The sequence below is a fragment of the Lepidochelys kempii genome, chromosome 22, assembly GCF_965140265.1.
Source record: "Lepidochelys kempii isolate rLepKem1 chromosome 22, rLepKem1.hap2, whole genome shotgun sequence".
In the NCBI taxonomy this organism is placed as follows: domain Eukaryota; kingdom Metazoa; phylum Chordata; order Testudines; family Cheloniidae; genus Lepidochelys; species Lepidochelys kempii.
In genome coordinates, this window is record NC_133277.1 from 11,700,920 (window position 1) to 11,724,292 (window position 23,373).

General features: G+C 42.7%; 1 protein-coding gene across 13 annotated transcripts in view; it reads left to right on the forward strand.

The window, feature by feature from the left end:
- LOC140901775 (uncharacterized) overlaps positions 1 to 23,373 on the forward strand; it is a 296,321-nt gene that overhangs the window by 56,585 nt on the left and 216,363 nt on the right. For 5 of the 13 annotated variants that reach the window (XR_012155964.1, XR_012155969.1, XM_073321257.1 and 2 more), the window contains one exon: positions 4,726 to 4,878. The exons of 2 other annotated variants lie outside the window; for them this stretch is intronic. Coding sequence is in view for 3 of the 11 variants with exons in the window: in XM_073321257.1 (XP_073177358.1) it covers positions 4,726 to 4,878 (153 nt within the window). In the remaining 8 variants the exon portion in view is untranslated. Of the gene's footprint in view, positions 1 to 4,725; positions 4,879 to 11,926; positions 12,016 to 14,300; positions 15,489 to 20,328; positions 20,586 to 20,924; positions 21,032 to 23,373 lie in introns of those variants that run through there. 6 more of the 13 variants (XR_012155961.1, XR_012155960.1, XR_012155963.1 and 3 more) reach the window with 6 other exon arrangements.

Consider the following 23,373-nt stretch of genomic DNA (forward strand, 5'->3'; position numbering starts at 1 on the left):
TAAAAAAACCCTGCGGGACTGGGTCTCAGAGCCCAGGTCAATTGACTCAGGCTCACAGGTCTCAGGCTGCAGGGCTAAAAATTGCGGTGTCAGCTTTCAGGCTCGGGCTAGAATCTGGGCTCTGAGACACACACCCCATGCAGGGTTTCAGAGCCTGGGCTCCAGCCCAAGCCCGAACATCTCCACAGCCATTTTATAGCCCTGCAGCTTGAGCCCAAGTCCGCTGATCTGGGCCAGCTGTGGCTGTGCCATGCATCTTTTACTGCAATGTAGCTGTACCCTTAGTGACCTACTTATCAAAGTGTGATAATGATCTTTAAAAACACCAGCTCAGATGCAGGAGAGTTGCCTGCTGGTGGGAAAGCAGATCAAACTAACTCAGCAGACTGTTCCTTTCAGTCTTAGTCCAAAATTTGTGTTCTCCATGATTAATAGGTACCCTCAATTCTCTTCAATATCGCACCTGTCGCCATCGTGTCTGAATGCTTCCCGTGTATGTGTGTCTTTCTTTTCAGCTTAGGCTGTCCAGATGTCCCAATATTCTTGGGACAGTCCCAATATTTGGGGCTTTGTCTTGTATAGATGCCTGTTACCCCCCACCTCCCATACCGATTTGTCACCCTTGGTATCTGGTCACCCTATTTCAGCTTAGTATATTTCTGTGAATATTCCATCTTTGCGCCTCTCATTGGGGGACACTATCATTGAGGGATGGAATAGCAATTGCTATGCTCCTAACATACCTACTGACTCAGGTGAGATACTTGCTCTGGCAAAAATAAAAATAAAATGGGAACAGTCATGTCAAGTAAATGCCAACAGTCACATGATCGATTACAATGAGCACTGGAAATTATTTAAAACCCATTTCTTTTTGTAAAAAAAGCAGGTCAGTCTCTCATACTGCATTCTATTAGACAGCCATAGCATAACCTTGGCACCCTATCTGATAGCTCTAATATCACTGTATAGTGTTTCTCTAGCCAAAAGTTCACTGTTGTAACAATTATCCTTTTGTCTCTGATGATTTGTAAACCTGTTAAAACTTCCCAAATAAATAGATTTTTTTTTAAATCAGAGAGGTCTTGTTAATTTGTAGCTAGACCCAGGACCTAGTTCCAACATGGATCCTGACCTGCCTTCAAGTACAGTAAGTGGATGGAGGGTGCCATTTCATTCTGTTCTTGCATTCCTGGGCTTGTCTTGGTGGTGGTGGTGGTCTTTTTAACAACATACAAAAAAGAAACAGAAAACACTAGCGCTACCCTGCAGTAGAAATGAAGTGAATCTGTGGGAAAGTCTAAAGAATCTCTGAGTGCTAGATTAGATGTTGGATCGCATGCTCATGAAGGGGACTAAGAGTGATGGCCTATAAAGACCTTAAGCCTGGGTGAGCAGGACTAAATGGGTGATGCACCTAGTTACTCCCTACTTGGAGGAGGTGGGCAGACAAGAGGTAGATTCTTGTAGATTCTATAGCAGGGGTGGCCAACCTGGGGCTCTGGAGCCACATGCGGCTCTTAAGAAGTTAATATGCGGCTCTTTGTCTAGGCACCGACTCCAGGGCTGGAGCTACAGGCGTCAACTTTCCAATGTGCCGGGGGCGGGGGGGAGAGGGGGTGCTCACTGCTCAACCCTGGCTCTGCCACAGGCCCTGCCCCCACTCCACCCCTACCCACGCCCTCCCCTGAGCCTGCCGTGCCCTCGGTCCTCCGCCTTTCCCCCCCCCTCCCCCCGAGCCTCCTGCATGCCACAAAACAGCTGATCGGGAAGTGCAGGGAGGGAGGGGGAGGCGCTGATCAGCGGGGCTGCCAGTGGGTGGGAGGCACTGGGAGCAGGGCTGGGGAGCTAATGGGGGGAGTTGCTGACGTATTACTGTGGCTCTTTGGCAATGTACACTGGTAAATTCTGGCTCCTTCTGAGGCTCAGGTTGGCCACCCCTGTGCTAAAGCCACAAAATTCAACATTCAGATATGGATCAGAAATGTCTCCTAACTTTGAGGTGTTGGGAACTGGGCTTTTGAAGCTGTGTCCCAATAGGGGGTAATATTTAGGCTGGCTTGCAATGTTATGGTTATTATCTGGCTGTGAGGACTCCCAAGGCACTGAGTGTGTTTGGGGAAAGGGAAGTGTTTTCCGGATGTATTTAGCTAAGCTGCACTGATACTATGCTATTTTGTGTCATTGCTGTCGTGACTACCATCCCGTCCCATAAAGCAGGCTCTGGGTAGAATAATAATAGTACTTTGTATTTCTGTAGCATCTTTCAGCAGAGATTCTCAAAAACCTTTGCGACCGGTTCTCCCCAAATCTCCTCCATGGCAAGAAGCAGAAAATTATCCCTCTTTTGCACACCAGACAACTGATAGATACAAGGGTTAAGTGATTTGCCAAAGATTACACAGTAGGTCAGTGGCAGAAGAGACTCCTAGATCATCTGATACTTTGTCAAATACCTTAACTCATGGGAAGAGAAAATGCTTGTATGGTTATGTCATAAAACAAAAAATGAACTGATAAAAAAAATTAGACAAAAAGGTGGATCTGGTGGATTATACAGTGTAATTCAATTTGCCTGCATTTGTTGATCCACGGTTGGATAGGTAGATTTTTTTCTGTAGCTGCATCGCTGGCAGCCCAATAAAAGCTGGCTCATAGTTTGTCATTACCTTTGATGGCTACTGAATGACCATACCTGGGAGTTAACTCTCTTGTATGGTCTTCCCATAATGATAAAGTGGTTCTTTTAAGAATTCGATGACTTGCCAAAAATCTATTATTGCACAAGTCTACAGCCCTTTCCAAAATAATTTATAGGACAACTGTGCTATGAGTGACTAAAAAGCACAAGAAAGACTCTCATTTAATACCAGCTGTCCAATCCATTTTACCGGTCTGTGCATTTTACCGGTCTGTGCATTTTTAATGTGCCCATCACCGTAGTATAGAGATGTCATAGATATAAGAGCAGCATTTATTTTCTTTTAAAGAACCATATTCTCCACCCCTCCTATTTTCAATGCCACTGTCTTCCATGGGTAGTTTTTGTGTGCTTGTCTCCACCACACGTTCTGCTGGACAGCCTGCAGCCAGCTTGCACAAGACAGATGTGTCTAACCTTGCTCTCTGAAAATGGCGAACAAGAGTTAGATTCAGCCTGAACTCTGGTGAAGAGGAACTCCACAACCAAGAGCCTGACACCAAGAATGTCTAGTTCCCCTGACTTCGTGTTTCGCTCTGGGCTCTATCTGCCCTCATGTGATGAGCTGTGTTAGGTCTTGTGCATGTTTTTGTTGGTATAACCTAGGGTGTGAATTTCATCTGATTATATCTATATGTTACTTGGGAAGGAATTTAAGCTAAACCAAAAAAAGCCTAATTGTTTTCATTATTAATATAGATGAACTTTCCATGCAAGTATTAACAAACCTTATTCGTAACCCACATTTGTTACTTTTGAAAGGTCTGTTTATGTTTGGTCTACCTCTTATCATTATCAGCATATTAATTTTGTTCCATTTCCCCAACTGGTAACCAGAGGTTATAAAATCTACATCCCCTCCACCTCCTGATTGAGAGAATTTCCCATCCTTTATTTTTCCATCTCACTAATGTTGGAAGAATCTGTCCTTTTCCAAAACAGAGTTATTACAAATCTGGCTGTTACTAGTAAGTGCTATTAATGGGTCTTTCCTCAGGTCTGTCACCTCCTCTGGACCGTCAGCTAACAGAACTGCAATGGGTTGTATGTGTGTAGCTTAACTTTAGTTTACTTGAAAATTCTATTTGTTGTTTTCCACCAATATACTATTATCTTAGGGCATTTTCACCATATGTGCGGAAAGGTCCCTATTCCTCCACATCCTCTCTTTTTTTTATATATTTTCCTTAGCTTGAATGGAGCGAAGTACGATTGATAAAGTACTATGCTCTTATACCGGAAAAAGTGTGTCCATATGGGGATTTTCCTGGTATAACTTCTATTATCAACAAGGCCTAAGCAGGATTAGATCGACAATCCTTAGTACAAAGGGAGAGTGATTGTCTAGTGGTTACAGCAGGAAGTAGTCATGATTGGGTTAGCTAGGTTACCCAGAGTATTATGGGATGAAGATATGCTCCACCCTTCCCTTACTTCCTGTTTAATCAGTCGGAAATTTCCCCCCACACACACACTGTTGTGATGCGGTCAGATAAAGCAGCATGTTCCCAGGTGATTTGTTATTTTTGTTGCACTGAGCTGTCTCTTTACAAAAGCCAGGATTTTGGATTCTTGCTTTCCAACTTCAGCTCTGCCTTTTAAATTGCCTTGGGGCAAATCGCTTCTGCCCAGATTGTCATTAGTAGCCTCGGTTGTTGGGTGCCCAGCTTTAGACACCTGTGGATTGCCTCTCAGAGGTGCTGGCTACACGCATCGCTCTGTGTCTTTAATTAGCTTTGATTAGCAGGCCCAAGGAGTCCTATACTGGACACCCAACAAAGGAGGCTCCCAACATTTGAGGTGATTTTAAAAGATATTTCCTTTCGTTTCCCCCACATTTTCCATCTTCAAAAGGTGATATGAAGACTTCAATCTCCCCCACAGTGGTGTTTGTAAGGCTGAAAAATTTACCGCTAGCCATTTGTAAGGGGCAGCATGTAGCTGTGATCACCCAGATGCTGACCAGGGAATGAACTGTGACTCAAAAAGCCCCATTTTGGTCTGTGATTCCTCCTTTGCTCCAGGGGAACAGTGAGCTGCATCCATGTACAGCACTCCTCTGTACGAGCTCAGCTGTGCCGACCAGCAAGTGGGAAGATGGGAGTCCACTGCCCATCCATCAGCATGGAGAGGCTGGCAAAGGCTAGTCTTTCTTCCCCAGCCATTCTGGGATGCAGGTAAGCTATGCAGGGCAGAAGGGCATGCATTACACCTCCTCTTACTCTGCTGTGCTGGCAGTAGGGTGAGTCACAATCTTGCCCTGAGTAATTATAAAAACTCTTTGAGATCCTTGCACTCTACCAATGGTGAATATTATTGTTTCAGATATCATACAGTATGATAATTGTTCCCCACCTTGAGCTCTCCTTCAAGCTTAATGCATAAAAAGATGACAGCCCTGCTTTCTAGTCATGAGCTGTAATTTTTTGAAGTGGTCTCTCCCCATTCTAGCTCTTTATATCAGGTGGTACCAGAGTTCCACGTTTTCTAAAGAGAGCCCCCAGTCACGAAGTTTGGGTCCTCTGGCATTGTATCTAAATGTGGTCTCCCCCATCTTCCAGGATGGTGTGACAGGGCTCACTGACGGCTAGCGGTGCCTCCTGTAGGCCGCCTGGGAATTAGCTCTGCCAGACATTGCACTCCCCCTCCAGCAGTATCTTCCCCTGTGCTGTCTCACCCTGTGGCCCCTCACAGTCAAGGGACTGCAGTCACCTCTTTGTCACTTAGCCCTCTGGCCAGGTCACTGATGTCCTTCCCTTCCGGGGAAGGCAAAGTCCTTCCAGACCTGCTGTCTGGCTAACATCTCCAGTGCCCTTGCCACTGGCTGGTAGGGGACCCCAGGCCCACCCGCTACACTGGGTTCCAGCCCAGGGACCCTGTAACAAGCAGCCAAAGTCTCTGCAAAGTCCTATACCTTGCTGCTGTTTCCCTGGGCTTCTTCCTACTTATCTGGCTTCCCCTCTCTCTGGGTTTGCAAGCCTCCCAACTGACTCACTCCACTCAGGGAGTGGCTGCAGGCTACTACCCTGGCATGCCAGCACAGCAACACCCCCTGGTCTGTAGCCAGCTTCCCAGCTTTAGAGGCCCCACCTCTTCCTGCACAGGTGAGCCTGCATGCAATCAATTAGTTCCCTGCTCCCTGGCTCCTCCTCTAGGTGTACCCTGGGAAATTAATTGGCCGGCTTGGCCATCTTGACCCCTTCCAATCCTGTGTGGGGTGGACACCCCACCATGGGTGGTCAGATGAAGGGAAAAATTCTCTGCAAGAATGAGTAGTCAAAACTCCATTGAGGTCAATGGGTCTGTGCTCATTTATGCCAGCAGTCAATTTGGCCTGGTGCATTCTGGACTGATATGAGCCGTTTTTGAGGAAGAGAGAACAAATCATAACATCTGGAAGTGGACCAGACCTGAATTTCATAGGAGTTCAGATATGCTGTTTGGGTTTGGACCCATTTCTTATACGAAACAAATTATATATTTCCACGTCTTTTTCTCTGTATCAAACCCGCTCGTTTGAACACAGGATCAATCATGAATATTTTCATTTTCATAACAGAACGGATCCAATAGCTCCTAAAAATTAAAAACCCACCTACCATAATTGCTTTCTTTTTGAGCTCCTTGCAGTAGGTCCCAGTAGTTTAAATAAACATTGCATGAGTTTTGCAGCTCATAAAGACTAGAGGTGGCATTCTTTGTTTTGGTTTCTGGGATCCCAGTGTCAAACTTGTCTTCTTTGTTGGAAGATTAATAGAAGTTTGGGTTTGGCAAGGAATCATGATATGAGAAAGGACATCACTTAGCAGATACTTAAAGTGCGGTCAGGCTCTGAAAATTGACTCTTAGAAATGACATTGTGGTTTTCCATATTTATTTTCTCTCCATGACTTCAAGAAACAATCTGCTGAGTTAACAGATCTAAAGGTGATTTGTCAAACTGCCACCCTTACAAACTCAGTCTGGGGTCTGAAACCCCAACCTTCTTTTTTGGTGCCTCTTCCATTGTCATCAGTAAGAGGAATTCCACAATCTGAATTGAGTTGACAATTTTGTTGATAGACGCACGAGGCAGAGTAGACTCCAGCGTGCACTCCCACAGCTGCATTGGCTCTTCAGGGCTATCAAGAGTAACAACTTGTTTGGGTCATTGGCAGAGGTAACGCAAAGACACCCAGGGAGAAAACTGTAAAGTAGGGCTAGGATAGGACATTGGTAAAGACAGTGGCCTGATACTTGGTTCAATTCCCAGCTCTATGACAGACTTCAGTATGACCTTACAAAATCATTACCGCTCTCTGTGCCTCAGTTCCATCACTGTGAAGTGGAAGAATATTTCCTTATGGTCACCTTTTGCCTACCTTCTCTTTCTACATATATGTACAGCGCCTAGCACGATCGGGGCTCCAATCTCAGCAGATATTATAATACATGGGTACAGGAGTGGATTTACTATGAAACAAACTATGTGATAGCACGGGGCCCCCAACGACAGGGCGGGGGCCCAAAATGCAGGACAAATATCTGACTAGCTGCCCCTGAGTCCTGGCCGGCGGCGCAGCAGGGCTCAGGAATATGAAGGAAAAAAGAATGAAAAACGGGGCAGGGGGGAGATAAGAGGGAATGTTCCTTTTCTTGGCTGGGTTTCCAAGGGGGGAGCCTGAAAATGAAGCTGCGCACAGGGCCCCACTAACTCTAAATCCGCCACTGTATGGGTAAGTTCCCCAGAGGCTAAGGTGGAGGAAGCTCCAGTCCCAAGCAGTGGCACCGAAGGACCGCTACGTCAGCAGTAGCCTCCTTTGCTCCTTCGGCCGTGACTGGTGGATCTATGCAGCAGTGGCCCCAACAGCCTCTTCTCTTTCTCCAGCTTACCCTGTGTGAATCTACCTTGTCCAGGTGGGCTTCACACCACACATGGGCATGGCTCTGCCGCATCCATACCGGCTCTCCAGAGTCCCCACCTTCAGGCCCTCAGCTAATGCATCTGGTGTTCTCATGAGGCTTGGAAGAGTGGAACATTATATATATATATATATATATATATATATATATATATATATATATATATATATATATATATATATATATATATATATATCTATATATCTATATATGGGGCGGGGGAGCAGAATTCCACCCCCCCATTTTAAAGCTCGGTAGATTCTTGAATTCTGTACATTAAATGTATCTTTGAAGCTACTTGAATATTTCTGAAACAAAGACGTGTAGTGAAAACAAAGATAAAACCTCTAGGCAAATGGCATCTGGAATTACAAGAGACAGACAGACACATACGACACACTACTGTAATTTTAATTGCCTGCAAGCTAACCCCCTTTTCCCCCCACTGTCTTTCTCCTTCCCCCCCCCCCGCCCCTTCTCTCTTCCCTCCCTCCTATTCCTCCTCCCCCCCCATGCGAGTTAATCTGTTGGCTACATTCTCAGCTTTTCTTTTGCTTCTGGTTTCATTTTCAGATGACAAAATTCAAGGCACACAGCTCTGCTGTCTGGTTGCCACAGCAACGGCAGCCTATTATCGTACCTTGTCATTCATCAAGAAAGAATTGCACTTGACAGAGATAGACCAAAATGCTTGCAGTTTGCAGCATTAAAAAAAGAGAGAGAGAGAGAGAAAGAAAGAAAAAAACTGTTTTCTTTTCTTCCAAGTGTGTAAAAGGCCTTTAATGCCTGTTTAGTTACATGTTATATTTAACATTGCTTATTACACGCAGTGGTGATTGTCAATACTTATAGAAATAGATCTTTCCTCTTCAAAAATATATTTCAGTAAATTTCACAGATCTGTCTTACTTCATTCTTTCAAGTCTCCCCCTCAGCCCTGATGCAGAATATAAAAGGAAATGGTTAAATGATACCTGTTTTGCATGTTGAATTCTGAGTGACCACACAAATGCTGCTTTTCTGCTTAATTATGCCTTGTGTTGGTTAGCCTTCTTTCTCTCCTTCTAATACTCAAAAATAATTAGCAGGATACATAATTGAATTTTATCTTGAATTGATTTAATTCTTCAAGTGCGTGATGCCTGTGGAATATAGGAGCGTGGAAAGAAAATACGTGTGCATGTGTTTATATATAATATATGTGTCGGTGGAGATTGCTCTGAGCATCAAATCTGTAATCACCCTTTCTAAAGTTGGACCAGTCCCAAATTCATTGTTCTTCAAAGGCAGGAAAAGGTAATTACGTGTTGTTTTGCCTACCTCATCTTTGCCATTTGAATTAACCCAAATTAATTCCTGAAATATGTAGCCCAATACCTTTTTGTTACTGAATGCAACTTATATGTTGAAAGTCCTAGAATTATTATTTTTAAGTCTGACTATATTCCTACTAACTGTATGGTGGGTTCAATATCTGTAATAGGGTTTGCTATTTTTAAAAAGGTTTTGAACCAGAGTGTTCTCTTACATTGGTCAATTTGCTTGTTAAAGGTGGGATATGTTGTAAAATACTTGTATTGGCCATGTAGTATTTTAAGTACATATCCTCTTTGCTTGAGTTTTGAATCTCGGATTGTTGAATCTTTGTCCCAGAGATCAGAAAAAGAGGAAAGAGAGATAGTAAAGGAGGAAGATAGAGTGCACTTAAAAAAAAAAAAATCCTTGCACAGATTCTCCTGTGAGCTCTGTTTATTTTCAATAAGTGTTATAATCAGCCTTCAGGTCTGAGGTGCCATGAGCTTTTGAAGATCACTTTCTGCTCCCCACCAAAAAAGAAATCTGCGTGCTGCTCTCTTTTGATATTAAAGCCTTTTCCCTACACCAGCTCCCACATGGGTAAGGGATACAAAGGAAAAGTACACAGTTGTGATTGCCCAAAATCAAATGCAGATCTTTTCATTAGAGAGGTGCTCAGTGCATGCTAGCTGGGAAATTCTCCAGAGGACACATTCTTACCATTTCAAATTTACAAACCTAGGACACTTCTTGACATGGATCTCAAATTTATTTGCAGCCCCAAAACAAAAAAAGGCAGAGAGAATGAGATGCACTTAAATGGTTAGTTCCTAGAGCCACTTCTGAACTTTTTAGTTTAATATTGCCACAACACCAGTGTTCATTTCCTGTTCAACTTCAGCCCTACCTTTTGATTTTTAAATCTCCCTTAGGCTAGTGGTTTCAGCAGACAAAGAAATGAACAGGCAGAAACAATTAAACTAGCAGATACAGTGAAAACCAACACCACAGCACTTTCACAGAAATTGCAGCATATGAACGAATTCTGTCATGGATTTGATGTTCTAGCAGTCAGTCTTACCCTTACTGGTTTTTCCAGCCTTCCTTTTGGCTAGAGGAATTCTGTTTTCCCTTAGGACCTCATAAATACATACAGGCACTAAAAATATTTTATGTGTATATTAATATTACATGATAAACTTGGGGGAGAAGAGAAAAATCCTAAATCTAGATCTTCTTAATTGCAAAATGGCTCCTAAAACCCTTTTTAAATGTCCACATATGTCTTGAAGAAAAATTGGAATTTGGAATGTTTATACAGCCCTGCACAGTGCAAGTTAGCTATCCTTTAAATTAGTGATTCAAGTTGGTTTACAGCCTGAAAAGTCTGTAACAAGACACAAGTGTTATCTGTTAAGAAAGAAATGGATTTTTTTTATTGTCTGTATGTCTGTGCTATTAGACAGAGTGGCAGCCAAAATGCCAGCTATAAAAGCACTTTCAGTAGGAGGGGGAGGCTACTGGGCATTAACAAAGAAATAATTAACTCACTCAAAAACTAGCCTTTATCCATCACTGCTTTAGACTATTTATTTATCTTGCCCAAGTATTTATGTATCTGTTGATCAACTCCTTCAACACTTAGGGAAAAATTCCATTGAAGTCAACACATAGCTCTTTTATAGTACTTTTCATCCATAGATCTCAAAGCACTTTACAAAGAAGGTTAGTGCCATTATCCCCCATTTTACAGATGGAGAAACTGAGGCACAAACAGGTAAAGTGATCACACAGCGGACCGGTGACAGAGCTGAGTCAAAGTCCAGTGCTCTTATCTATGTTACTGGGTATTCTTAATTCTACATTTTGATATGTGTGCAGAAAAGTTGTCCTAACCATGCAGCTGGTAATGTTCATAGATTCACAGATGTTTTTAAGGCCAGAAGGGACTACTACGATTATCTAGTCTGACCTCCTGCACAACCCAGGCCAGAGAACCTCACCTACCATCCAATGCTGTGGCAGCCACTTTAGTTTTATTTGAACTCTGGCATATGGGAGATGGTTGATTCTCCGAAGTCAAGCTTTGAGAGCACATTTGGCCCTTCTTCCAGCTTTGAAGTCAGCCTTGATCTATGAAAACGGTTCCAGTTGCAGATATGCTTTATAAGGGTCCGACTCAATAAAAAGCCAGTCCTGTTCTGGCAGCGTGGCGGTCCCATGCAAGCCTCTAGAAATGGACTTTCCAGGCGAGGAAAGCTGTTACAAGAACTGAGCTGAGGTTGCACTGGGTGAGAGTCAGATGGAGTTTTACTGAATCCAGCCGCCGCTGTCGGCACAATAAACCACCTCTTGTAAACCGAAACCTTTTGGGCTGGTTTTCTTTCTGCATTTTAGTGCATTTAGGTGGGTTTATTTATTTATCTCCCCTCCCCCTCCCTCTCCCCCCCCAGCTGTCGTGAAAATTTGAAGGCTGCTGTTAGTAAACTTAAAACACTATATATAAAACCACAGCATGATGTGAGCTTACCTGCAGTTCAAAGGAGATGGGAGGTGACAGTGGTACTTGAGTGTGTCTGAAATTAAAATGTCATGGCCCTGATTCTGACCTTTACTCATGATGAGTAACATCTTACTCCATGAGTAATCACTTTGAAATTCCTAAAGCTACTCTGAGTAAGGTGCTACTATAGGATTACTCACAGGGGGATTATCCCATTCTGATCCCTTTTCTCATGCTATACAGAACCTTTCTCTGCACATAGTCCCATTAATTTCAATGGGACTACTTATAGAATAAACTACTATTCAGTGTGAGTTAGGGGTGTCAGAATTTGGATCCGACTATAGTATGATTCATCTCAATTCAGTGTTTCACAATCAGGGTCTTAAGAATTGATCCATTGAATTTTGCTGCAGGAAGGACTTTGGGATTTGGCCCAATGATAATATTTCACATTCACATAGCACTTTCAATCTGACCAGATGTCAAAGCACTTTAATAAAATGAATATTTTTTTTTATGAGCACAAGTTGGGTGGAAACAAGGCAGCGATGAAGCTGGTGGGCCGAGGAAGCAACGGGCATTACAGAAATGATCTCTCCTCCACCACTGAGTAAGTAGCCTACCAGTCCCCTTTGGCCAAAAAAGTTGTAAATGTAGGGCTGGGTTTGGATCCCAAATAGCTCCTAGATTCTTAGGTTGCATTAGTGGCTAGAGTTAGCTTTTTTTTTAAAGGGGAATGTGGCCATTTCTCTCTGACATGCATACCATGCCTTGGTGACCTGAAGACTGGATAGCAGCGATGGCTCTGCATGGGGTTAACCTTGAAGACCACTGAGCAGCTACAGCTCATGCAAAATGTGGCTGCCTACTTGCTTGCTGGAGTTAGCCAGAAGGCACATCTCATTCCAGTTTCCTAAAGACAGCACTGGCTCCATAGTTACTCCAAATCAAAGTACTTTCTCTGGGTATTTAGCTGGGTCCTGGATGCTTGAGGGAGCCTATCCCTATAGGCCCTGTATGGTGGCTGAGGTCAGCTGGGACACTTTTGATGACAGTTCCCCAGATATATTAACCCAGGAACTGTCAGCAAAAGTGTCCCAGCTGACCTCAGCCACCATGGAGGATACTGTCAGTGCAAGTCCCCTAATTAATTCACTTCAATCCTGGTCCACCAGAGCCTGAGTTCAAGATAGCCTTTTCTAAAAAAAAAAAAAACCTCAGACTTGTGCTTGAGGAGAGCATTTGTGGGATTAGTGTATATTTTGTTGGTAGGTAAACTCTGTTAAAATCTAGGAGAGGCTTTTTCACACCATGCATAATTAATCTGTGGAACTCATTGCCCCAAGACGTCACTGAAGACAAAAGATCAACAGCATTCAAAAAGGGTTATGCATTATATAAATAATAAGAACCTCCACAGCTACATAAGAGTTTAAAGCTTCAGTTTTGACTTGCACAGTCTTTAATGACATAGGACCACCCTAGATGAGATACCAGCTTTCCCCCCATGCAATGCTGCACAGCTGAGGTCAGCACAGGCCCTTGGTTTAACAAAGAGGGAAGTGCTAGTCGGGCATTCTCTGTGAGGTCCTTTGAATTGGGAACTCATTGGTCCAAAATAGCCCTAACCCCTTGACAGTTAGGGATGCAAAGCTCATTGATTCTCCCTAGCTTTGGGGAGGGAGGAGACAGGAGGGAGCTGAGCAGTGATGATAGTGAGGAGAGGTGGTGCTGCTTATTTTCTATTTGGTCACTGCGGGTTGGGTTTGAGATGAGGTTAAATGAGTGGATTTGTAATTCATCAGAATTTTTGGCAAGGGAAGGTAGCTAGGGCCCGGAATGGATATTCGTAGTGGATATTTCTGCATTAAATAAAATAAAATGGGCTACAGATATGTAATGGCTTTAAATCCTGCAAGCATGAGGCTCTAAACCAATCCCTGCATGCTTGGCGTTAGGAAAACCCATTCCCTAAGGGCAGATTATTCCATTATTGTCCATTATGGTAGTCTCTTGCTCCTCCCTCTGAAGCAACTGGTGCTGGCCAGTGCCAATGACAGGAGATGGACCATTGGTTTGATTGGATACGGCAAGGCTTGTGTTCCAAAGTCTTCTGGGTTATTTTTTTCAAAACTGTACAGCATCGGAGCGGGGCCCCTCGTTTAAATTAAATAAATAATTGTATGTCTGTCTTAATCACTTCATCAAACACTAAGAAATACAATGGGATGCATATTCCAATCTCTGTCAGTGACTCATTGTGTGACTCTGGAGTCAAATCCCGTAAGTCAACCTTAAATTTAAAAACTATGTCTAGTAATGATCAAGTCAGGTACTCAAAAATTAAGGCACACAGATTAATGGACAGTGTGAAATTTTTGACCTGAGCCTTAACTGAGCCTAAGTTAATACACGCATAAAATGGGTCTTTTTTTTTCTGCTTTACCATTCCTCACAGATGGGTGCAAGGCTCATTTGAATTCATGCTCATAAACATTTACAATTAACTGAACCCTATTTTTATACTGGGGCAAATCAACCCACCACATTCAAACACCCTCAGATTTTTGGAAAGTTTGCTTTGCAGTTTGGAGCCAGATCCAAATGTCATGGGTCAGGAATCAGTTTACTAATTAGATGCAAAACTATTTCCAGACAAAATATCTGCAAAATTTTAATGAGGCACCAGAGTGGGTTGTTGTGGTCTCTCTGTCTCTTTCTGTTTTATAGGTATCAGTCAAACCTGTTAAACAGTAAGTACCTTTTTGTTTCATCATCATCATCAAAGCATTTTGGCAGCTATTCCAACTGGATTTCAGAGCTTCTCCATCTTTTCCTCAAATTCCTGTTCTCACTTTATTGTTGTGTTAAAAGCCTATATCTGATTCCTCCTAGAAGGACTCTATTAGCTCCCAGAAAGAAGATGCCTGATCAGAAGAGGCAGCTGGTTAGACCCACTAGTAACTGCTGGATTACCACACGCTATACACTTACTTTAAAAAGATCCTACTGAAAAAGCGACACAAGAGACAGAACTTGCAGGCTTCAAAAGTGAACAACCGAGAGAATGAAAAGCCCTTCACTGTCTTCTATACTCTTTTTGTTTGTTTCAACCTGACTACATTAAGCACCTCTGCATTATATTAACATGTTCTTGACTAGGAGTGGGATTTTTCAGAATAGCCTCCGGGAGTTACGTGCCAATGGGAACTGAGTGTCTAACTCCTTTAGGCTTATTTTAAAACCCCAGACTTCAACTACTGTATTAATTTTCTGACTTTTGATTTTTGTTGCAATTTGGGAGTTAAATGAAAAAATCTGGAAAAAAGTCAACTTAAGTTTGGTATGGTTTTTGACCAGTTCTGTTATTGATAAATGTTTCTCTATGCAACCCAAAGAAAGAGTAGCCATAACTGCTGTTGTAAATGCCCTTGTTTCGTCCTGTCTGCAGTTTTAATTTTCAGGACATAGTGGGCTGCTGATCTTGGTCCTGTAGTTTTGCCCTCACAGATACCTGCAGGTGGACTTTGTACTACTTAGATGTCTATGCATTATTGCCAACCTCCGGCCTTCCAAAACGGTGAGATTATCTTAAAACTCATGAGATTTTTTTTTTAAATATACATTTTGGATTTGCTTTATTTGCCTTATAGTTTTAGAATATTTAGGTTACACTTGGGTCACATTTTCAACCTTTACTCTGCAACCATAAGAGCTAGAAATTTTTTTTTTAAATAAAAGATGAGATTATCACATAATTACTTGATTCCAGGAGCTGGATTTCAAGAAAAACACCAAATATTGTCAGACTCATGATAAGATCAAGAGACTTGGCAACACTGTCTATGGTATCAGATAATTAGACATCTAGGGACTATAAAATGTGTCTACAGAATTACATCCAAGGACTTGAGTCCACAATTATTTGTGGTTGCACGAATGCTGATGCTAAATAGGAGGCCAAGTTGAGGCCCATCTGATGATCAGGGTATTGGATATTTTTGCCATATAGATGTATGTTTTTGTAACATCAGAAGTGAATTGTTTTGCAAGATTTTTGGTATTATTATTATTGAAATATAAAACAATAAAACTATGTTTTGTTTACCTTCACAAATCTCCTTGGTCTTGTTTTTGGGCTTGGCCATTTAAATTGTATTTATATTAAGGTAGCATCTACAGATTAAAGCCCCCTTGCAATATGCATAATATAGACATAAAGTAAAAGACAGTTCCTGCCTTAAAGCATTTACAGTCGATCTGCAAGGAAGGGGGATGGGATGCATGTGCCTACATAAGCCTCATTGCTCTCCAGTGCATGGCTGCAGGAACCCTTCATGTGAAGTGTGTTGCAGTATTAAGGCTGTAAAAAAACAGGGTGAAATACCAAAGTCCTTACCTATAATTTACTTAAGCAAAATTCCCATTGATTTCAGTGGGCATTTAAATGAGCAAGGACATCAGGATTTGGCCCATGATCAAGTTCAGATTTTGTGAGTGAGAATCAAAAGCCACTATCAAATCAGTGTCTTAAGCAAAAAACAAAACAAACAAAACCCAAATGCTTGATGTTTTAAAATGGAAAATACATGGAACAATAAATATTTTTCTCCAAGATGACAGGTATGCTTTCCCCCCTGCTCCTCCCACACACAAGTGCAACAGCAGAATAGTTACAGCACAGATGGATTTTGACACTGCCCACCCCTCAGGGCAGAATAATTTTTCCTTCCAGTTCAGGAAAAAAAGGACATTCTGTGGAATAAACAGATTTCTCTAAAGAAATCCTGCACCCAGGGCAAAGTCCCTATTGATTGCAAGGAATGCAGGATCAGCCCTCACCTCTTACATATCTAGAAAAACACTGACTTCACATCTTTTTTTTATTTTGCCTTTAAAAATACCTGTTAATTAACAAGTGCTATTAAAAGCACATGTGATTTATTAAGAAAGAATTTACCCTGCAGGGCTTGGGAAGGCTTTAGATTGATTGTTCATTATAGGCCAAATCCCAAGAGGTTCTGAGCACCCACAGTTCAGTGTTCACTCAGTGCATAAGGTGCTTGCAAAAGATTTGCTTTATTCTGTGTCTGGTTTCAGCTGGCCGAGTACCACAACAATAGCTTTGCAGCACCCCGTCCTCACTGTCTGGGGAAGCTCAGCCCTTAAAGGCACTGCCCCTGTTGCCACACACAGTTTCACCAGGAATCCTATTGGCATTATTTGCATAAATAGAGTCTACTCACATGATTAACAGGATCAGGCAGGCAGGTAAAATACCCAATGAAATCAGTTGAAGTTTTGTCTAAGGGTGGACTAAGGGCCCATTGTGAATATCTAATTGGTCAGTGGGTCTGACCTCAGAGGTGCTCCAGCTAAAGTCAAAGTTACTAAGCAATCCTGAAACGCAAACCATCCAACAGCTGTGGTAGCAGGGAGAATTGGTCACTTGCATATCAAACTAAAAAGGGGCCAGGTTCTGATCTTAGTTATGCTGATGGCAATCCATTGCCTATAAGAGTGGTACACTGTTATAATAAGCATCGAGAAGATGATGTGAAATTTTCTTTATCTGCCCATTTTTGGTTAATAAAGAGGTGAACAGTGCCAAAAGTTGCCTCAAACCCTGCCAATTAATAATTGGTGGTGTCACAAAACAGTCCGAACTTTCCCCACCCCAGAAATCTTGCATATCGTCACGCGGGCTGAGCTTACTGTGCTTATTGTGCCTGTAAACCCACAGCTCAGCTGAAGCACTGAACGAAAAACCCAGAGAAGTCATTTTTCCCCATGTATGCCCAGACCGTTTTTTCCTTCTTAGTTTTTTTAACCCCAAATAGCCTGTACAGAAAAAAAATGACTATGTCAACCATAGAAAGAGGAGATGTATTAAGGAAATGCTTTTAAACATAAGCGTATGAGATAATGAAACTGGCTACTAGGATAAGCTTATTTATTGGGTTTGTTATGTCGCAAATGTAACAAAAGTAAAGTGTCTGAACAACTCCATGTGTGGTTCTTTCACACTCTTTGATCACACAATTCCCCCTTTAATTCAGATGCAGGAGAGCTTAAGTGGCTTCATTGATGTGTTAAGTGTGGAATGATTTTTGTATAAAATTTAAAAAAAAAAAAAAAGACCCCATTATGTGGCCAGAAAAGACTTGTGTGCATTTGTTTATTGAGACAGGAAGTCGGTTTCCCACACCGAATAACTGTGCCGAGATGCTGAAAGATTGTGTAAGGAAGAAAAGTAAAAGAAACTTAATTTTCTACCTGGCAGAAATCAGCCTCTGGCGGAAGATGTAGACAATGAGATTGGGCTTAAACCAAATAATAGAGTCTGATTGATTTTAAGAAAATGCTCCACACCATTTGTATGGGGGGTTTCATGTGTTCCTTTTATTCGTAAAATGCTGGGCTTTGGAATAAATGGCTTTGTCGGCTGCCTGGCCTTTAAGTGCTCCTTCCACTATTACACACCCCAAAAGTGAAAGTACCAAGAAGAAAGGCTGTCAGGTGAAAACACAGGATTGAAATCTATTTAAAAAAAAATACTTTATTGCTAACGTGACACTGGACTCTTTTTTTTTTTTCGCTTGTTTTTAACCAGATTTTAGAGGATCATAGAGGAAATCAGGGGGAGGCCCTTTCAACCCAAGGCCTAGCTCCTCAGCGAGTGCAAAGCAGCGTCACGCCACGCAGTCAAGTCGATGGAGCTATGCTGCTTTGCACCAGCCAAGGATCGGGCCCACTGAATACAAGCTGCAGCAAACGGGGGCCTGAGTCTCCTGTTTAAAAAGGGGTAAAGGGAGGGGAATAAAATCCAGCTTTTTCAGCATGCTGCTTTAGGGTTAGCGGTAACAGTGATATACTGTCATTATTAATTTATTTATATTTATTTATAAATAAGAAAATCTAATAAGGTGTACATTGCTCTCTGGCACTGGTCAGACCCAAGGGTATGAAGATAATAATTATCGCTATTTAGTTCAGTAGCACCTAGTAACTAAGATAGGAGATCCATTGTACTAGGCACTATATACACACATAGTAAGGGATAATCCCTGACCCAAAGAGCTCAGTCTAACTAGAGAACACAGACAAAGGGTGGGAGGGGAAACAGAGGCACAGAAAGTGACATGATTCACTCAGGGCCACGGGCAGCATATTGGTAGCAGAGCCAGGAATAAACCTTAGAATTTGGGGGTTCCACATTTTGTTCCTGTTCATGGAAAGATTTCACGGTGTTTGCTCAGCATTCATGGCTTCCACCTAAAAAGACTCCTGCTTTTGTGTGAAAACTACAAAACTCCATGTGGGTGAATTTCATTTTGTTTTCACATGGAGGCAGATGAAGACGTGCAATTTCCAAACCTTCTTTTCTAAACCCACGTCAAACAAACAAACAAAGCCCTCCGAATTACAAATTGGGCAGGTGTCAAATTAGCCCCCAAATGAAATTTGTGTTTAAAGCTCATGGGGGGAAAAATGTTCTTGGCCTTTCAGGCCATCAAGGGGTTAACTGGCTTACTCAGAGTATTATGGGTTGGAACCAAGGTCCAACCCCCATTACTTCCTGTTCAGTGAGTGTTTCTTCCCCACTCTCTGTTGTTTAGCATGCAGCATGTTCCCAGCCTGCGGCACTGTAAGTAGTGTGTGTTTCTTGTGCACTGAGTGGTCCCTTTACAAAACCTAGAGTAATGATACTAGTATCATAGTGTCACCACTGCATGGTCCCTTTGTGACACCAACCGAGTTGTGGAGAAATAAGTTCCACAAACTTTTTTTTTTTTTTAAACTTTGCCGGAGTGGCAAGTTCCTTTTAAGTGTGGGGGTTGTGGGGGGGTGGCCGTCCACGCACATGGTAACTGGTGCCAGCACTTCGGCCCTTTTTGTTGTGTTCATGGCATAGGCAGAAGTTAGAGACAAACATAAGATACCATTGCTGGAAGATAACAGCATAACACTACTTTATTTCTGAGAACTCAGAACGCTAACACAAGCCCTCCCCCCGCCCCAAAACAGACAGAAAAGCAGGCTGCTCCCCAAAACAGAGAGGCACAACCCACCCCACTTTGTTGTCGTCCGGCTTTGTGCAGGACAAGGAAATCCCTTGGGATTTAAAGGGACATTTGCAATTTTAACACAATTCACCACATTTTTTGCCAGCATGACCCTAGCTAGGATGAGAAGGAGACTATAAAACCAAAGTGCACACCTTCCTAGCTCACTCCCCCTTTGTGCTTGCTCTTGGCCTCCCTGACACACAGCCTTCCCTTCCATTGCCCAGTTCTTCCCTCAGCATTTTCCAAGCCCTATTACACTCCAGTTCCTTCCAGCACCATCTCCCTACGCTCATTCCATTAGTGTGCATTACACAACGGCCTGATCGCATGCTCTCTTCTTATGAAATGCATGGTATGTTGCTGCTGCGTGTGAAAAGCTGCAGCCAGGCAGAAGTCACCGGACTGCTGTTATTTGTTATTTTAGGGCCTCCTGGATAAGTGTAGCCTTATTCCTAGTTCCATGTAAGCTGGAACTGGGGTTCTTTCCCCTACACGTTGCCCTGTTTTTCCTTCCTCGTTATGGGGGCGGGGGGGAGGATGGGTTGAAATTATCAGTGAAAGCACAAGCTGTCACCTACTGCTCCTTAAACACCCATAATAAGGATAGTGCTATGTAAACAGGAAGAGAAGGGACTAATTGCCCTCTACTTCCATTGACTGCCATGGGGTCTTTAGTGATGACTCTAGGAGTGGCAGGCAATAAGCGCTTTGAAGGATCAGATCCTTGATGCGGGGGAGAGGGAGTTTGCACTGAGCTTAGCTTTCCAGCATTGAATATGTATCAGATCTGAAATGTTACTCTATTCATTTATCACTACACAGAGACAGCACCGTCGAGTGGACTGAGCGGAAGACTGGGCATTGGGGTTTTGCATTCTGAGTAAGCCCTGCTCATTGGGGCAGGACATTTCAACCTTTGCACTTCACTCTCAGATCTGTAAAACGGGGACAATAACATCAACTCCCTCTCGAGCTGAAGTAAATGGGAGCTGCAGGCACTCAGCACTTGGCCGGATCAGGTTCTTAAACAGTCAGACATTTGGGGCAGCATTTTTGAAAGAACTGAGCATTTCTCTAACTTCCACTGAACTTGACTTTGATGGGAGCAAAGGTAGGCTAACACATGAAAGCTTTTGAAATGAACACCCTTTAAATACTGTTAACTAGAGAGTTTCTTCTAGATATTGCAGAAACGGCCTGAAAAATTATTTAAAAGAGCAAGTTATTGTATTTTAGCCCAGGCTTCAGCTCAGAAAAGTACCAATCTCTACCAGTATTTGTTTCCTTCCTTTGTTATTTCCTTTTCCTCTCCCACCCTTTGTCACTCCTTAGCTAAAGAAAATTTGGCTTTTCTGATTGAAATCAAGATCCAGCCTGATGTAATTTGAAATGCCTGAGTGCTAAACCCCCTGAATGATGGGATTTTATCTAACAGAGTCTTTCCCTCCAGCATGGCGGCATCTAAACCCAGCACACTAAATCAACTATAAAGATTAAACGTATGTCTCTTCCTTGAAAAGCGTCGTCATCCTGCAGTCATCACTTGGCCTTTTTAAGGTGATGTGAGAAATAATATATTTTGCAAAAATTAAGCATGTATTTTGCCAGTGCATATGACACAGTGCTTATAGAATATCCATTTCAGACCAGTGGCCACCTTCAAACTCAAGACTTGGGGTAAAATTTTCAAAATGCTTATGTGATTTAGGCTCCAATGGCCCAGATTCTCAAAAATATTTAGGTACTTGACTCTAACTGAAATGCAGGGCTGGATTTAGGAGCAGGTGACCCAGGCGACCACCCTGGGTGCTGGGTGGGCATGGAGGGTGCCAGGCTCGGGGTGCTGTTTTTGTTGTTAGCGACAAAAGGAAAAATAGAAGGTTTGTAGTAAAATGTTTCAGGTATTCCATATGTGGATTCATTTTTCACTAGCCTCCTAGAATGTTCTGGACCTTTTGTAGATTCTCATGGAACCTTCCAGACTTTGAGAACTACCTTTTCCTTGAATGTTGACAGCCAGGCCCTCGGAGGTGGGTAAGGGGTGAGGTGTTCCCAGTCAGTCAATGAGATATAAGAATGAAATGAAGTGAAGTGAGAGCCCAGCTGTGATACTGTGAAACTTGTTTTATTGTGCAATTGTGTGGGTGGGACACACTGAAGACGCTTCTCGCCTGGGATGGCATTTGGTCTAGGGCCGGCCCTGCTGAAGTCAACGGGGGCTAGGTGCCTAAATACCTTGGAGGATGTGGTCTTAAGTGGAGTCAAATCGCCAAACTTTGTGCACACAAACATTTTATTGGATAGTCTCTCCATTGTGCGGCTAACTAAAGGCTAGGTTGTGACCAGCCCTAATGCGACTGTAGTGGGGAGGAAAGATTCCCCCACCACCTTTGCGTTCGTTGGGGTTATCTGGATCTTGCATCTGACACCTCAGTGCAACAGAAGACCTCTTCCTCCGGTGAGCAGGGCTGCGAGTATGCAGAACCATGGCTCCGCCTCCACCCATATGCACTACCTGGATGCTCGAGAACAAGTATGGTAAAGGGCTGCTAATACAGCTTGTTGCTGCAGAGGAACTGTCCCTCAGAGGGGTGCCTCTGAGGCAAAACCCCTCCTAAGGCTCCTTCAGGTGGTGCACCTGTACATGCTCCATCTCTTGCCCAGGGCTCTGCTTGAGAGCAAAATCTCAACCTAAGAAGCTTGCTTCCCATCTCTTCTTATTTTTAAGGGCCATACTGGTATTTACTTTGCAGTTGTCTAAAAAATGAGGGTCTCCCACAGTATAGCATGTGTGTTTCCTACTAAGAAGGCAGGCCCAGGTTAATAACAACTTTTAATGGAATTGTTGTGTCTTACTCTGAACAATATCAGTTATCAAACCATGAGCAAGGTCACGAAGACGAGAAAATAAGAAGGAACCCTCTGCAGAAATTCCAAAGGGGGGTTCCCCAATTTGTTGCTGTAACCCCTTCTGGATCTGCAGCCTCCTTGCTCATGATGATAGAACAGTGACTTGCCAGAGATTTATCACCACAAACAATGAGTCTGATTCTCCTTTCACATAGACCACCTTTACAATAGTGTAACTCCATAGACTTCAGTGATTTACCTGCTGTGAGTGGAGAACAAGGGCCACTGAGACTTACAACAGTCATTTTAACTTGGTAAAACATAGACATAGAAAACAGGATGGACTGCGATCAGCCAATCCTTCCAGCAGCTGCAAGGAAATTCAGAGGAATGCATCCACCTGGAGATAATGCCAGGTAGGGGTAGGTGGAAGTTTCTTCATCCTTGTGCATTTCACCAAGAATATCAGTGGTTACAGTGTCTAGTGTTGTTTATACAGTGTGATACCACTGATAGCTAAATAACTGCTCTTTATTTTGCTTCTTGAATCCTAATGTAAGGTTGGTTTTATAGAATGAATTTGGGGGATTCTTTATACAGATGTCTTGCAATTTAGAGGTTGCATTGTACAGATCCCTGGTGATAGCTTCCTGCTCCTCTTCCCAGTGGACCTGAGGTATGAAGGCCATAGTAGAGCTGGTCCTAATTTTCCAAATTTCAAATTTTGGGTGACATTTTTTCATTGCATTTTCAAAATCTGATGGAGAGGATGAATTTTTTACAATTTTTTTTTTTACAGTTTGTTTTGTTTTCAGCCTCCTTTAAAACTAGTTGATATTTTCCAAATTTTGGATTTCTATGGAACCTGTCCTCCCCTCCACAAACACTGTTGTGTAAATGGGAATAGCTCCACTGAATTCAGTGAAGCTATGTCAGCTGCAGATCTGGACCACGAGTTGCATGAACAGGTCTGCAATTGTTTTGACAAATATCCTCGTAACAAACATCCCTTGTTTGTATTTTACAAACTTCATGCATCAGCTAGATGT